This window comes from Taudactylus pleione, unplaced genomic scaffold (genome assembly GCF_031769625.1).
Source record: "Taudactylus pleione unplaced genomic scaffold, aTauple2 ptg000642l, whole genome shotgun sequence".
In the NCBI taxonomy this organism is placed as follows: domain Eukaryota; kingdom Metazoa; phylum Chordata; class Amphibia; order Anura; family Myobatrachidae; genus Taudactylus; species Taudactylus pleione.
The window spans coordinates 6,184,844-6,199,509 of NW_028285044.1; the positions used below are offsets into that span (position 1 = coordinate 6,184,844).

At 47.9% G+C, this 14,666-nt stretch overlaps 1 protein-coding gene across 1 annotated transcript in view; it reads right to left on the minus strand.

Moving 5' to 3' along the window:
- Positions 1 to 14,666, minus strand: part of DMC1 (DNA meiotic recombinase 1) — a 159,457-nt gene that overhangs the window by 49,374 nt on the left and 95,417 nt on the right. Inside the window, exon 9 of the mRNA XM_088455055.1 lies at positions 13,307 to 13,380. Coding sequence (XP_088311181.1) covers positions 13,307 to 13,380 — 74 coding nt within the window. The remainder of the gene's footprint in view (positions 1 to 13,306; positions 13,381 to 14,666) is intronic.

Sequence of the window (14,666 nt, forward strand, 5' to 3'; positions counted from 1 at the left end):
CCACTGGAGGGTGCCCCTGAGTCCACATAAAAAAATGAATGGCATAATTCATGGCTGAGTGACATATAATGAATTTGTGGCACAGTTGTGTGGCATATTACGAATTTGGGGCACTGTGATGAGGTACATTATGATTTTGGCGTTCTGCTGTGTGTAATATTCTATATAGTATATTATGAATTTGGGACACTGCTGTGTGGCATGTTATTTAACTGGGGAGACTGGTACGTGGCATATTATGAATTGGAGGGAGCAGGGGCGGTTAGTGGAATGTTGCCTAGGGCGCCCGGAAACCTTGCACCGGTCCTGGCAGACTAGCCATCACACAACAAACAAGAAAAAGCAAGGCTATTTGTTGGGGCACACTTAGATGATAATTCATATGCAAAAATAATATTTTAAGACATAACTTTTATTAAATATCCATAAAATTAAGAGGTATCCACATATGACATATTCATTTGATCAGAATATGGTTATAGAGTAAGATAATAATCTACTGGTGTTTTAACTAGCATCACACCTGCGCATGACACAGCAGCCGAGGAGGAGCGGAGTATGATGCCAAGGAGGGGAATGTAAATACTAACAGCATGTCCAGTGACATGCGTCACCTTGGAGACCTCCTTAGGGAGTACTTTGGTCCTGATTACAAGCAGCTGTGCAAATCCGTCCATCTCAGATGCAAATACAGAAGCAGGTGTCAGACACCTCCTTGCTGCATTTGTGTGATCCCGGCGCTGTATCCATGGTCGCGATTGTTCTCCCTTCTGAAGCTTCCCGCAGTCAGGCCAGTGCCTGGTCATGCAAGAAGCCAGGAATCTGCGTCCGATGACACAGAACCTGGTCTCGTCCATCCCAGAAAACGTAGACGACACGGCCACGCTCCGCCCCCCCAAACGCCGCAGGATATCAATAATGCTGGAGCTTGGGTGGTCTGTGAGTGAGATCGCAGGACCCATTCTGTGCATATGCAGAACGGGTCCTGCGATCTCGCTCACAGACCACCCAAGTTGCATCGGAGATGTGCGTTCATCCTCGGATGAATGTACATCTCTAAATGAGGCCCTTTATCCACAGTTTTGTTAAAAGTCTGCTGTACATGCCCCTGTATGTGCTACTTTGTAGCTGAGGTAAGGTGCTTCCAGGGTGCCCAGTGTGTGGGATGTTATGCGGCATCCGGCAGTGAGGAGGTATTTACTGGCAGGTGCCCAGCGGTTATATTCACAGCATCTGAACTGTTGTATGTCCAATTCTGTGTATTTCTGTGCCTGGCATGCAGGCCCGGCGACAGAGGGGGACTAAGGGGACACCAGTACCAGGCTCCGAGGGTAAGGGGGGCCCCGAGGATTCAGGGAAATAAAAAAATCAGTCTGCAACAAACACCTACTTTTTAAACGCTGTGCTGCTGTAGACAGGAATCATACAGCGGCAGCAGCCAGCAGCAGTCCAGCAGTAGCTCCTCCCATCATCACCCTTCCTTCCTTCCCCAAAGTCAAAACAGTCACACATCACTGACACGCGGAGGCTGGTGTATGTTCCTACTCCTGGAGCCGCAACCCCGATTGCACCCAGCTCCAGCAAGCAGAAACGACAACTCTCCCATCTGCTTGTTGTCCAACTCCCCATCACTACCCCTCCCCCACTCGCGGCACTCCCGACTCCCCCCCACTCGCGGACCCCTTCCCCCACTCACGGACCCCCCCACCACACTTGCGGCCCCTCCGACCACCCCGTCGAGGCACCTCTGCCCCCCCTACTCGCGGCACCTACTATGATTTGTGCCTGGCTGATGCCAAGGACTATGCAAAGCTAAAATGGGATATCCTAACTCGCTTGGGAGTTACCTCATGTGTTCGGGCCCAACAAGTCCACCGCTGGGAATTCCAAATGGAAAAGCCTCCACGCTCACAGATGCATGACCTCGTCCATCTAACCACAAAATGGCTACAGCCCGAGACGCTGACAGGACCGCAGATCATAGAAAGTCATGATGGATCGATATCTGTGATCGCTTCCTGCATCTCTGCGCAAGTGGGTGAGCCATGCAGACCCTAAGTCCGCAGACCAGTTAGTCGAACTGGTGGAGAGGTATGTGGCGGCAGAGGAACTGTTGAGTGTGTCCCACCGGCATTCGGTATGAAATAACGGCTGACGCATGGCCGGCAGTTCGATTCCCGGCAGCGTCAGGCCGACAGATGCAGAGATCCTGGCAGCGGCAGCCCGACAGCGCTGGAAATCCCGATCGTCCCTAGGTAAGTACAAACTAACCTAACCCTCCTTAGGGGTGCCTAACGCTAACCTCCCCCCCTTTGCCTAACCCTAATCCCCCCTCTAAGTGCCTAAACCTAGCCCCCCCCACTTCCCCCCGCCTAAACCTAAGTCCCCCGGGGGGGTACCTAACCCTAACCTCTCCCCTTCCCCTAGCCTAACCCTAACCTTCTAGGGGAGGGGGGGTGTCTAACCCTAAGTTCCCCCCAGGTGCCCTAAACCTAACCCTCCCCCCCTGCGGCTGTCCGCTTGCAGCGGCCGGCATCCCTTCGATCGGGATGCCGGTCTCCCGGCGTCGGAAAAATGACAGGCGTCTAGATTTAGACGCCTGTCATTTAACCCTCGCTGGGATAAAGCAATCGGGAAGCCAGCTGTCGGGCTTACGTCATCCGGTTTCCCGATTGAATCCCGTCCCACCGGACCCCGATTCCGCAACGGCGATCTTCCGTGACTACTGGTAAGACTGTTTCAGGGGAGAAGGGTGCTGGGCGGTGGAATGAACTTAAGACTGTGGGTTTGGAACCTGGGGATAGGCCAGCCAGGCCAGGATGGTTCTTACCCCATAAGAGACTTGATAATAATGAAACAATGTTGTCGATTTAGTGAATTGGGCCATATTGCTGCTAATTGTCCACTCACCTCTGAACCTATGCAATGTGATACTGCTTATGTTCGTCGCAGAATGTCTTTCTTTGCACAGCCTGCCTGTACTGCTGACCGACAGACTGAGACAGATAAGCAAATGTGTAAGGTTACTGTAGAAAGCAATCAAGTAGCGGCTCTGTTAGATTCTGGCAGCTTGGTTACACTTATGAAAGCTGAACTGGTGAACCCCTTAAAGCACAAGGGAAGAGCTGTTGGTGTGACCTGCATACATGGGGATACTCGGTATTATGTTACTGCGGAAGTGAACATAGTAACACAGTGTGGTTCCACTATAGTCTCTGTGGGTTTGGTGCATGGCTTGAGGTATGATATAATGTTGGGGAGAGACTTTGCTCAGTTCTGGAAGTTGTGGGAAAGCCAATTTGTTACCTAAGTAAATAACCCCGACCCATTTCAGAAGGTTGCTGATGCAGTAGCAGGGGAAGTTTCTTCCGAGTCTGAGAAGTTCCCTTTTTCTAGCGTGATTGGTGGACCAGAGAATATGGAGATGGGAAGTATTGTTAAGCCAGTTGATCGTCTGTCTGATCTTGAGGTCAGAAAAGAGATCTTGGCAGTGGAGCAGTTAAATTACCCTACTCTGGTAAAAGCCGGGGAAAATGTAAAAGTAATTGATGGTAAATCCATAGACCCTGATAGTCCATTGTCATATCCTCACATGGCAGTACGCCAGGATTTTTTGAACGGGAGACATCCAAGGGGATTACCTGACATTGCCAAAGAGACATGGGAGGGGCAGTCCAGTCCCTATAAAACTCATTGAGCCTAGGAAAAGAAAGCCAGAACAGTTATACCATGTAAATCTTATCAAACCTTGGAAGGATAGGGCAGCTCTGTCAGCCGTCCCGGCCCCTCCAGTAAACTTAGGGCCTTTGGTTCCTGAAGTGACAATAGCTAAAACCCTGTCGACCGTTCAACAGCAGGAAGTTAAGGAATTTCTTATCAGAAATAGAGTTTTGTTCTCAGATGTACCAGGCAAAACCACAGTCATTAAACATAACATAATCACTGACCCACGGGTTAATATTAACCTAAAGCCCTATAGATTACCAGAAGCCCAAAGAGAATCAGTGTCTAAAGAAATTAAAAAAAATGTTGGAACTGGGTGTAATTGAAAAATCACAGTGAGAGGTCAAGTCCCATTGTGCTTATTCCAAAGCCTGGGAGTATATGTTTCGGCAATGATTTCCGAAAATTGAACAGTGTGTCAAAGTTCGATGCCTACCCAACGCCAAGGGAGGATGAACTAATTGAAAGGCTAGGAACAGCCAGGTATTTAACCACTCCAGACTTAACCAAAGAGTATTGGCAAGTGCCGTTAATTGAGAATGCCAAAGAAAAGACAGCTTTTTCGACACCAGAAGGAAAACAGCACCTAGGAAAACAGCTGACACACGTTTTTGTGATCACATTTTCTCATGCACCCCTTTTAACTAGTTATCTAACTTGTGTCAGCTGTTTCCCTAGGTGCTTTGCAACAGGTGTGCTTGGTAACTGTCTCTCATTTAAAAGCAAAGTTGCTGTGAGCTTTAAACCTTGATAGCATACCCTGAGTTTAACACTAACGTGATGGCTATGTCCATGTTATAATTCTGAGCAATAGAGTAGGGACTTGCAGTAAAGTGGGGTCCCGTGACGATGGGCTGCAAGCTTAAATGCATTGATCAATTCATGAACCAAAACCCCAGTTTATTATGTTTATTATTATTATTATTATTAGTTATTATGGTGAGTGCAGAGCCCTTGTGATTTATATATATATATATAATATATTTTTTCTTTTACACTAATCCATACATGAGCTAGATAGAGAGGATACAGTCAGTTTGCCGGCAGACGGGATGCCAGCTGTTGACATCCCAGTGTCGACTAAACACAGGCTTCGAAATTCCGACGCCAGTTTAGATACCGACGCTGGAATCCCGTAGGTATAGCAGGGCGCCGTAGTTGCCGCAGCCAGGGAGGGTTAGTTTTAGGAACCACAGGGGGCGGAGGGGGTTAGGCACCACTTGGGGGGGATTAGGGTTAGGCATCAAGGGGGCACGATAAGGTTTAGGCATCAGGGAGGGAGGGGTAGGGAGAAGGGGGAAGGTTAGGATACCAACCGACAGGTGTCGATATCCTAACCCTGTCAGGATGCCGGTGTCAGGATTCTGACCACCGGAATCCCAAGTGGGGCGGGTTGGGGGCCCCAGAGATATCAGCGCACCAGGCCCCAAGATTTCTGTTGCCGGCCCTGCTGGCATGCCAGGGTGGCATCTGTGATTGCAGATGGGGAGGGGGGGAGTTTGGGGTGCACCCGCGCGGGGGGGGGTGCATCTATGATCGCCGGGGGGGTTTGCATCTGGGATCGCGGGGAGGGGGGCCACATGCGGGGGGATGCATCTGTGATCATGAGGGGGGGTGCTTCTATGATCTCGGGGAGGGGAGGGCCACCCGCAGGGGGAGGGCATCTGTGATCGCGGGGAGGAGGGGCACCCACATGGTGGAGCATCTGTGATCACAGGGGGAGGGGCACCTGCAGGGGGGGTGAATCTATGATCGCGGAAGCAGGGCCGGTGCAAGGTTTTAAGGCGCCCTAGGCAAAGGTTCACTATGCCGCCCCTACTTCCCCCAAACCCTCTGCCCAGCCCCTCACATACATATCTACTCCAGCTCCCTAATGCTGGGTACACACTGGCCGATATGTTGGCCGATCAATTGATCGGCCAATATATCGTGCCCCCGTTGGCCAGTGTGTACAGACGATATGTCAGTGAACAACGTCGTTCACAGACATATCGCATTAGCTGTGTTGCACAACCAATGAACAGATATGTATGCAGACATATCTGTTCATCGGCAAGTGTGTACGGGCGATCAGCCGATCGCTCATACACAGGGGTGCAGAGAGAGGGGGGGAGCTGCGACTCCGGCACAGCTCCCCATCCATAGCAGCCCAGCACACGCTGCTGTGTGCTGGGCTGCTCTGAGAGACTGTCCAAGGCTGCTTAAGCAGTAGCCCGAGCAGTCTCCTATGCCAAAGGGGGGAGCGATCATGCTGATCACGCCCCCCATTTGCTGTGCGCCGGGCTGAGGGGCACACGGTGCCCCCCTTGCTAGCGCTATGTCGCAATTGTTTTTTTGTGTGTTTTTCCCGAAGGGGGTGTGGCCACGTCCTCCGCAATTAGGCCACGCCCCCTACCCGCTCCCGGTCCGGCCCTACCCGCTGCAGCAAGCAGATGATGGTCGTTCATTGTGTATCATCATGATACACCATCAATCATGATGTGACCATCATCTGCAGATATATCTGTCAGGTGTGTACCCACCTTAATAGTACAGACTGCATCTGTGAAAAACTGCAGCAAATGCAAAGATAGATAGATAGATAGATAGATAGATAGATAGATAGATAGATAGATAGATAGATAGATAGATAGATATGAGAGATTAAGGGGTCTATTATCTAAGCAGTGTTAGGAGACAAAGTGAAAAGTGATAAGGTGCCAGCCAATCAACTCCCACCTGCCATCTTACAGGCTGTGTTTGAAAACTTAGTTGGGAGCTGATTGGCTGGCACCTTATAGGTGCCCACACATATAGCAACATTTTACACGATCTGGCCGATTTCGACGAAGCGTGACGACGAATCGGGTAAAAAAAGTACAAATCGTGAGTTTATACTCACGAGCACGATGCCGATGCGCGTCCCCGCTCGTCGTACATCGCATTTTCTGATCTACCATGCTATAGGGCAGATTAGCCAACCATGAGCACGATGGAAGCAGATCGTGAGGGTTCATCACACAATGCGGAATTTGACTGACAGAAGCCTGGACACGCCCCATCGCCATCTTGTGCAGCATCGTGTATGGAGCAAGACAGTCGCACATTGAGGAGCCTGCACACTGGATTCTTGTTTTGGACAAGTTTTGGTGAGTACTATTGGTACAGTTTAAATACAACCACACTGACCACCAATATGTGCTCCCCACTGCCCACCAATGTGTGCCCCCAGGTAATAATGCATGACCCAGCAACCGCCCGCCGTATTGAGGCGGGCGGTGGCTGGGTCATGCATTAAGCTCCCAACTGCCCACCAATGTGTGCCCCCAGGTAATAAATGCATGACCCAGCCACCGCCCGCCGTATTGAAAAAAAATAAATAAATAAACACGTATTTTACAAAAAAATCACCATACATTACTTTTAAAAACAAACATTATTTAAAGCTGGGGGTCTTCTACCTTACGGTCTCCAGCTGTTGTGGAACTGCAGATCCCAGGATGACCTGCCACCCACCTTTGAAACTGTTTTTAGGGCATCCTGGAATCTGTAGTTCTACCACAACGACAGGCCCAAAGGTGGAAAACCCATACTGTCAAACAAAGAAAAACATTATATTACCAAGCAATAAACACATGACATTCCTGTAAAAGAAAACATGATTAGAATACCATAACAAACCTTTAAAAACCTGTAAAAAAGATAATATTAAAACATTAAAAATGTGAACTATAACAACATTACATTTAACAAAACTATATACACAAATATTTAAATGTTCTTTTTTTTCTTATTCATAGATAATGTCCATGGATTCTGAACGTGAATTCGTTACAGGACTCATTGAAATCCTGCACTCGAAAGAGTGTCTGTGGAAGATCAGTTCTCGGAAGTACCACAATAAGTCGCACAAGTTGGCCGCACTAGAGGAACTTTTGGTGTATACAAAAAAATACATATCTGATGCAGACCTGAAAACTGTACGGCAAAAGATTCAAAATCTCAGGACAGTGTACATCAAAGAAAAAAAGGTGGATGACTCCAAAAAATCAGGAGCGGGCACAGATGAAATATATACTCCTGCACTGTGGTACTACCATATGATGTCATTCATCAGTGAACAAGAGCCTCAAAGGGAATCAATCATCTTGATGTCTGAGCGTGAGGGAGATGAGGAGGTTGCAGAAGTCTTGGTAAGTAGTGACACAGTTTAAACCAAAATCCTTAATGTTTTTGTTGTTAAATCCCAAATGTCCAATTTAGTCAGTAATTCACAGACAGTCCTCCTGCCATGGTACAGCACCTGGTCCATTGAAATAGGTCATGTACTCCTCCTGGATGTTGTTGTAATTGGTGGTGCAGACACAGATGTCAAATGTTCAATGTCCTCCAGGGGTCCTACATCTTCTGTTCTAACTGGGACAGGTCCTCGTTGAGTAGATTTTCTTTGCAGAAAGTTGTGCAGCACACAGCACGCCATCACGACCCAGTCTATCTTCTCCACATGTAGATTGATGGTGGTGTGGAAAATACGGAAGCGGCTGCTCATTATTCCAAACGCATTTTCCACAATGCGCCGTGCCCGGGATAGACGGTAGTTGTAGATCCTTTTCTCTCTGGTCAGGCCCCTGTGTGCAAATGGCTTCATCACATGTTCATGTAATGCAAAAGCCTCGTCTGCAATGGAAACATAATTTAGGCCGTGCTTTGTCTGGTCCAGTGGGGAAAGTTGAGGGTTTTGTTGGCGAGTCTCTGGTAGAAAGCCGTCTTTTTGAAGGACCCACCGTCCAAAGCACGGCCATTCTTGCCGACATCCACAAACAGAAATTCGTAGTTGGCATTCACCACTGCCATGAGAACGATGCTGAAGAATCCTTTGTAGTTGTAGTAGTATGATCCGGTGTTGGCAGGTGGCTGGATGCGGATGTGTTTCCCATCGATGGCTCCTCCGCAGTTAGGGAAATTCCAACGTTGTTCAAAATCTTCCGCGATGCTGGTCCACTCCTCAACGGTGTTAGGAAACTGTAAAAATAGTAAAAAAGGGGTTAAAACATGACTATAATTTTTTTTTATATATCTTTTTTTCCTATATAGACTCCCACCCAACACCCTGATTTAGCATCCACACCGGACCTCAGTCTGCTCGGTGGTGACAGTGATTCGGAGAATAGCACACAAGTGGAAACTCCACTTCCACCTGGACCCTCATCTTCTCAACAACCCCAAAAAAAGAAAAAAAAACAAGGGAGAAAGGAGAATCTTACTGAACATGAGGAGCAATTTTTACAAAACGCAGAACGGCTGCTGCAGAAGGAATTGGTATGAAATACCGCCGGCAGCGGCAGCCCGACATCAGCAGAGTTACGAGCAGCGGAAGCCCGACAGCGCTGGAAATCCCGATCGTGGATAGGTGAGTATCTACTAACCTAACCCCCCTAACCCTCCTTAGGGGTGCCTAACCCTAACTTCCCCCCAAGTGCCTAACCCTAATCCCCCCTCTAAGTGCCTAACCCTAACCACCCCCTTCCCCGCTGCCTAAATCCCCGGGGGGGTGCCTAATCCTAAATCCCCCCGGGGGTGCCTAACCCTAACCCTCCCTCCCCCTAGCCTAACCCTCCCGGGGGGGGTGCCTAACCCTAATTCCCCCCCGGGAGCCCTAAACCTAACCCTCCCCCCTCACGGCTGTCCGCTCGCGGCGCCCGGCATCACTACGATCGGGATGCTGGGTGCTGGTCTCCCGGCGTCGGGGAAATGCCGGGCGTCTACATCTAGACGCCCGGCATTTCACCCTTGCCGGGATATGACAGTCGGGAAGCCGGCTGCCGGTATTTAGGCAGTCAGCTTCCCGATTGCATACCCTGCAGAAACCCCCAGATGCAATAGATGATTTCACAGCTCATGTGAACAGCATATTGAGAAATATGGATACAGATATCCAAAGAAATTTTCTAAGGTTAACCCACGACCTATTGAGTCGCAGTATGAGCAAAAATCTCACAAATTCTACATACATTGCAGATCCAATGCTATTTTCCCCTGCCCCAAATAGGTATGTCCGTCCCCCCGCCCAGTTAGATATTACTCCCCCACCAAGCACCCCAAGCACCAGCACGACCTTGTATAATGCTCTGCTGGATGCAGCAGATGAGTCGCCCCAATATACAGAGATGTAAATTTATTTGATATTTAATTTGGTTGTTTTTTCTGTCTTGCTTTTAATGTCACCAAATTTTATGAATTCTAATAGGTGCTTGCTGCATGGGATAGGGTGGTGATGACGCCATTTGGACAAGGTCACTACGCACATGGCACAAGTACACATTGCTGGAAGCCGGGACCACAAGGTATACTTGTGCCATATGTGTATTGGCCTATTCAAACTGGCGTCTGACCCACCCTATCACATACAGCCGGCTACCTATTGGGATTCATAAAATTTGGAGATATTTAATTTGGTTGTTCTTTTGTCCTGCTTTTAATGTCACCAAATTTTATGAATTCTAATAGGTGCTTGCTGCATGGGATAGGGTGGTGATGACGCCATTTGGACAAGGTCACTACGTACATGGCACAAGTACACATTGCTGGAAGCCGGGGCCACAATGTATACTTGTGCCATATGTGTATTGGCCTGTTCAAACTGGCGTCTGACCCACCCTATCACATACAGCCGGCTACCTATTGGGATTCATAAAATTTGGTGATAATGTTCTTTTGTAAAATTGTTATAAAAAAAGGATATTGCACACAGTTTAGTGCACACTTTCAGTTGCCTGCAGGTCAGTGCACATTGTACTAAATGAAGGCTATTTTTTGCTTTATGTTGAGTACAAAATAAAAAAAATGTTTTTCTTTACACAAGAAAACAATGTGTGGTGTTTTTTTTTAACTTACCTTGCAATAATGGTACTGTAGCACTTTTACGATGGCTTTGCAGGTCTCCGGAATGATGACGCCCAAGGACTGAGGTGAGATGAGTGTCCCAAACTTTAGGTCTTCCAGTGACCTTCCTGTAGCCAGGTACCTTAGGGTAGCCACCAGTCTGTCTTCAGCAGGGATTGCCCTCCGCCACCTTGTGTCCTGTCTCTGGATGTGGGGGGTCAACAGATGCAGCATTTCTTGGAAGCTGGCGTTATCCATGCGCAGGTAGTTCCGATAGTCCTCCGGGTTGTTCTCCTTGATCTCCATCAGAAGGGACATGTGAGAGCGGGTATCCCTTTGTAGCAGCCACTCCTTTGTCCAGCATGCTCTCGTCCTTCTTTGCTGGGCCCTCTTCCTAATCTCCTGGACCCCAACTTCAGCGACCAACACTCTATACTGATAGGGATGCATCAGTACAGAATTCAAGAACAGGATAGAATGCAGGTAGGTAGCACACACTTGCAGGTAGAATAAACTTTGTAAAAGGCAAGCCAAATACAAAGAGCACAGTAGCAATGTACAGGATTCAGCAGGAATACACCTAGCCTCATCTAGTAGCAGAGCAGAATGTACACAGAGTTTAAAGGGTTCTCGCTGTTTATACTCCCTAGATAGCCCCTCCCATTATTATGGCTATTTAAATTTCCCACCAATAGTCAAGAGCCTGTTTTATTTTATTTTTTAAACTCACGATTTGTTATGGCCAATCTCACGATGCTTACGATCCGATAGATCGTGAGATCGTAAGACAGATTGGGTGTCTTTTTTCCAAAATCGTGATCACGACGGCAAGGGAGCTCCCGTGAAAGTTCATGAGGAAATTGGCCATAAAATCGTATCGTGAGGACATCGGTATATGTGTGGGCACCTTATCACTTTTCACTCTGTCTCCTAACACTGCTCAGTAAATAGACACCAGAGAGAGATATGAGATACATAGATAAGAGAGTGAGAGAGAGTGCCTCCAGTAACACAGATGTGTTTGCAAATCATAGCAAATAAGACTAAATTACAAGTGTCAGTTACATTTCTGACACAGGCACATTGCACTTACCACCAGTGTGAATCTGCACTCCAGCTCTCATCCCAGCACAGGCTCCCCACCTGTCTCTTCTAGGGGACGGAGCTACTCTATGTCTGGCTGGGACTTGAGTGAGGAAACAGTAAGTGGAGGGGAGGAATCAGCAGGAGACATGAGCGCTGTCTGTGTGAAGAGTCACAGCACAAGTCTCAGTCTATGTAACTAGCTAGACTGAGACAGGGAGCAGGTGAGAGCAGTCACTGCAGTTTCCGTTTCCGGCAGAATGATGATTGTAGATGAAGGATGTCTTGATTAGAGACATCCTTCATGTTTATGGTAGTCTGATTCAGCAGCTCCCTCTAGTGGCCGGCGCCCATAGGCAGCTGCCTAATACTGCCTAGTGGTAGCGCCGGCCCTGCGCGGAAGGGAGGGGCACCTGCGTGGGTGGGGAGTGCATCTGTGATCACGGGGGGGGGCACACTGGTCCTAGAAGAGTATGATAGTTAAGTTATTATGAGAACCTGGTCCAGCTGCACTGATCCTCTCCCCCGCCCAGCCGCTGCCAGGGAGGGATCCCAGGCTGCAGGGGAAGCACAGCCGGCAGATGGTGATGAAGTAGGCGGACACTAGCGGCCAGTGTCCACCTAGTTATCTTTCAGTCAGGGGGAACTTTCCCCCTATACTAGAACGATAGTTTGATTTTCCTCAACTAGTTGGAATGAACGTTTTTGCCTTTTTTGCAGCGTGTGGGAGCAAAGGGCTGATTATTGTTTGCTCCCACACACCATACATGCCTACTCTCCCGGAAGTCGTGGGAGGCTCACGATTTTTCAGGTAACCCCCCCGCACCACCGGTAGAGTAGGCATTTCTCCCGCAAGTGGGCAGAATGGGGAGAATTTCCGCAGCAATTGCGGGTCCCCGTGTAGGGGGCGGGGCGTAATGACGCGATTCTTCAATAATCGCGTAATTTAGTCCTACCCCCTATTTAAATTTACACCAATCGCAGCAATTTACTGTGAAGGGGGAGGGGCTTAATCATGCAAACCGTCAGGCCCCAGTCCCATCGCAACCCACCTGCTTCTCCTCCCTGGGAGGAGAAATAAAAAGTAGACAAGTATGCCACACATTAGACGATTATCATTCCAACCAGTTGGCTGGCTGGAATGATATCATCCTGGTGTATGGCCAGCTTTAAAGTGTGGAAGACCATAGCAGCATTGACACTTGTTAAACGCAATAACTGAACAACTACATCAGCACAATTTTACAATTAATTTGGGTGGGCAAATTTTTTTTTTGATCTGCTTATTGGTAGTTGCACCAAAATACTAGATGGCAACATGTATAGGCCCTAATTGCTTTGATGATGAAAGGAGGAGCCTAATAGGTGCAGGTAATCATTGATTGGTGGGGCTACACATTAGTTATACTGGCATGAGGAAATCAAAAGAAAACTAATTTCCAGGTTTGTATAATATCAAGTCTCTTTGGGGCATCTGGTAAATTTAACAGTGTATAGTGTCATTAAGACTAGTAATTTCGCAGTCTTCTATTTTTTTCTATTTGTTATCCAAAGGTAGAAATGTGCTTAATTAATGTAAAAACTGCTTCATATTTATTTATAAATGAAATATTTTCACCATAGTAGATTTCAAATTTACCAAAAGTTTAAAAACACCAGCTTCTTCATGAAATTTTGCTGCCACATAATCCAAGAGCTCCATCTGGTGTTCACCTGCAGAACAGAAAATGTTGAGAGAATACTTTGTGTCTTCAGACACCTCTGTCTGTTAAAAAGCATATTTCAGCATCATTTGCAAAACTGCAGAAATACATATTTGTGGACTGGCCACCAGTGCATGCTAGTTTTCCTCATGTAACACTTCAAGGCAAAGGCAATTCAGCAGTGCTATTTACTATCACTTTTTAACTACCCCTTAAATCATGCTTGCCGACTGTCTGGCTGCCCCTTCCGGGAGGGAGCAGCCAGATCGGCTTGACTGGGGGGGGCGTAGCCGGCCAGACTTCAAGTGTTTGCGGGCGGAGCCACGTGATCGCGTCATTTTGGCCCCGCCCCTGCTACACGCTGCCGATATTACAGGCAGCATGAAGCAGGGGGCGGGGCCAAAATGACGCGATTCGACGATTTGCCCTTCTGCTCCACGGGAGGTTTCTGTCCTCCGTGAGCTCGCCTTAGGACACCTGCATTACGGTTTGACAGGTGTACCGCCCCAGTCAAACTCCCCACCTGCCGCAGCCCCCCGCTGCCGAGGATTTTTCTGTAATTGCGGTGGGGGGCAGGAGGGGTCGGCAGCTGCCGGGAGACTTGCCTGCCTTCCCGGGAGGTCAGGAGCGGCACCCGATTTTCGGGAGGCTCCCGATCAAACTGGGAGGGTAGGCAAGTATGCCTTAAATCATCTCAAATTTCTATTTATTAGTTAAAATTCTGTTTATGTCCTAAGTCGGTCATGAGAGAAATGTGAGATGTGGGTTGTGCTTACATGTGTCACCTTTGTATACAGGCGTTTGTGCACTTGTGCAGACATGGACAGATTACTTGATACCCTTACAGCTAATTGAAACAATGCTTCATTCCTCCTGAAAAGTGATGCATTAAAAGCTATTGTCTCATGTATAACTGCATTCCTTTGCTATGTCACAGAATAAAAGCAAATATACTGTAAAAAGATAGAAATTATTTCTTATTCTCCAAACATATTCAAACATGGCCTGGACATATTTGTTGGTACCCCTAAAAGAGAATAAATTAATTATAGTGATATTTCGAACGAATCGATTCTTGAATTAGCATCACACGTCTTCAGTCTTCTAAACAGTCATTCAGCCTCTTTGCTTCAGTGGACAAGTGTGTGTTATTTTTATACTTCAGTATTTTGCCAGATGGCGTGAGGTACCCCGGCACCTAGAGAGATGAGGGCACCCTTGTTTGAAAGAGAGGCACCAGGCAAAACTCCCTACAGTACAGCAAAATCATGCACTAGAGGGATGAGTGAAGCTCTC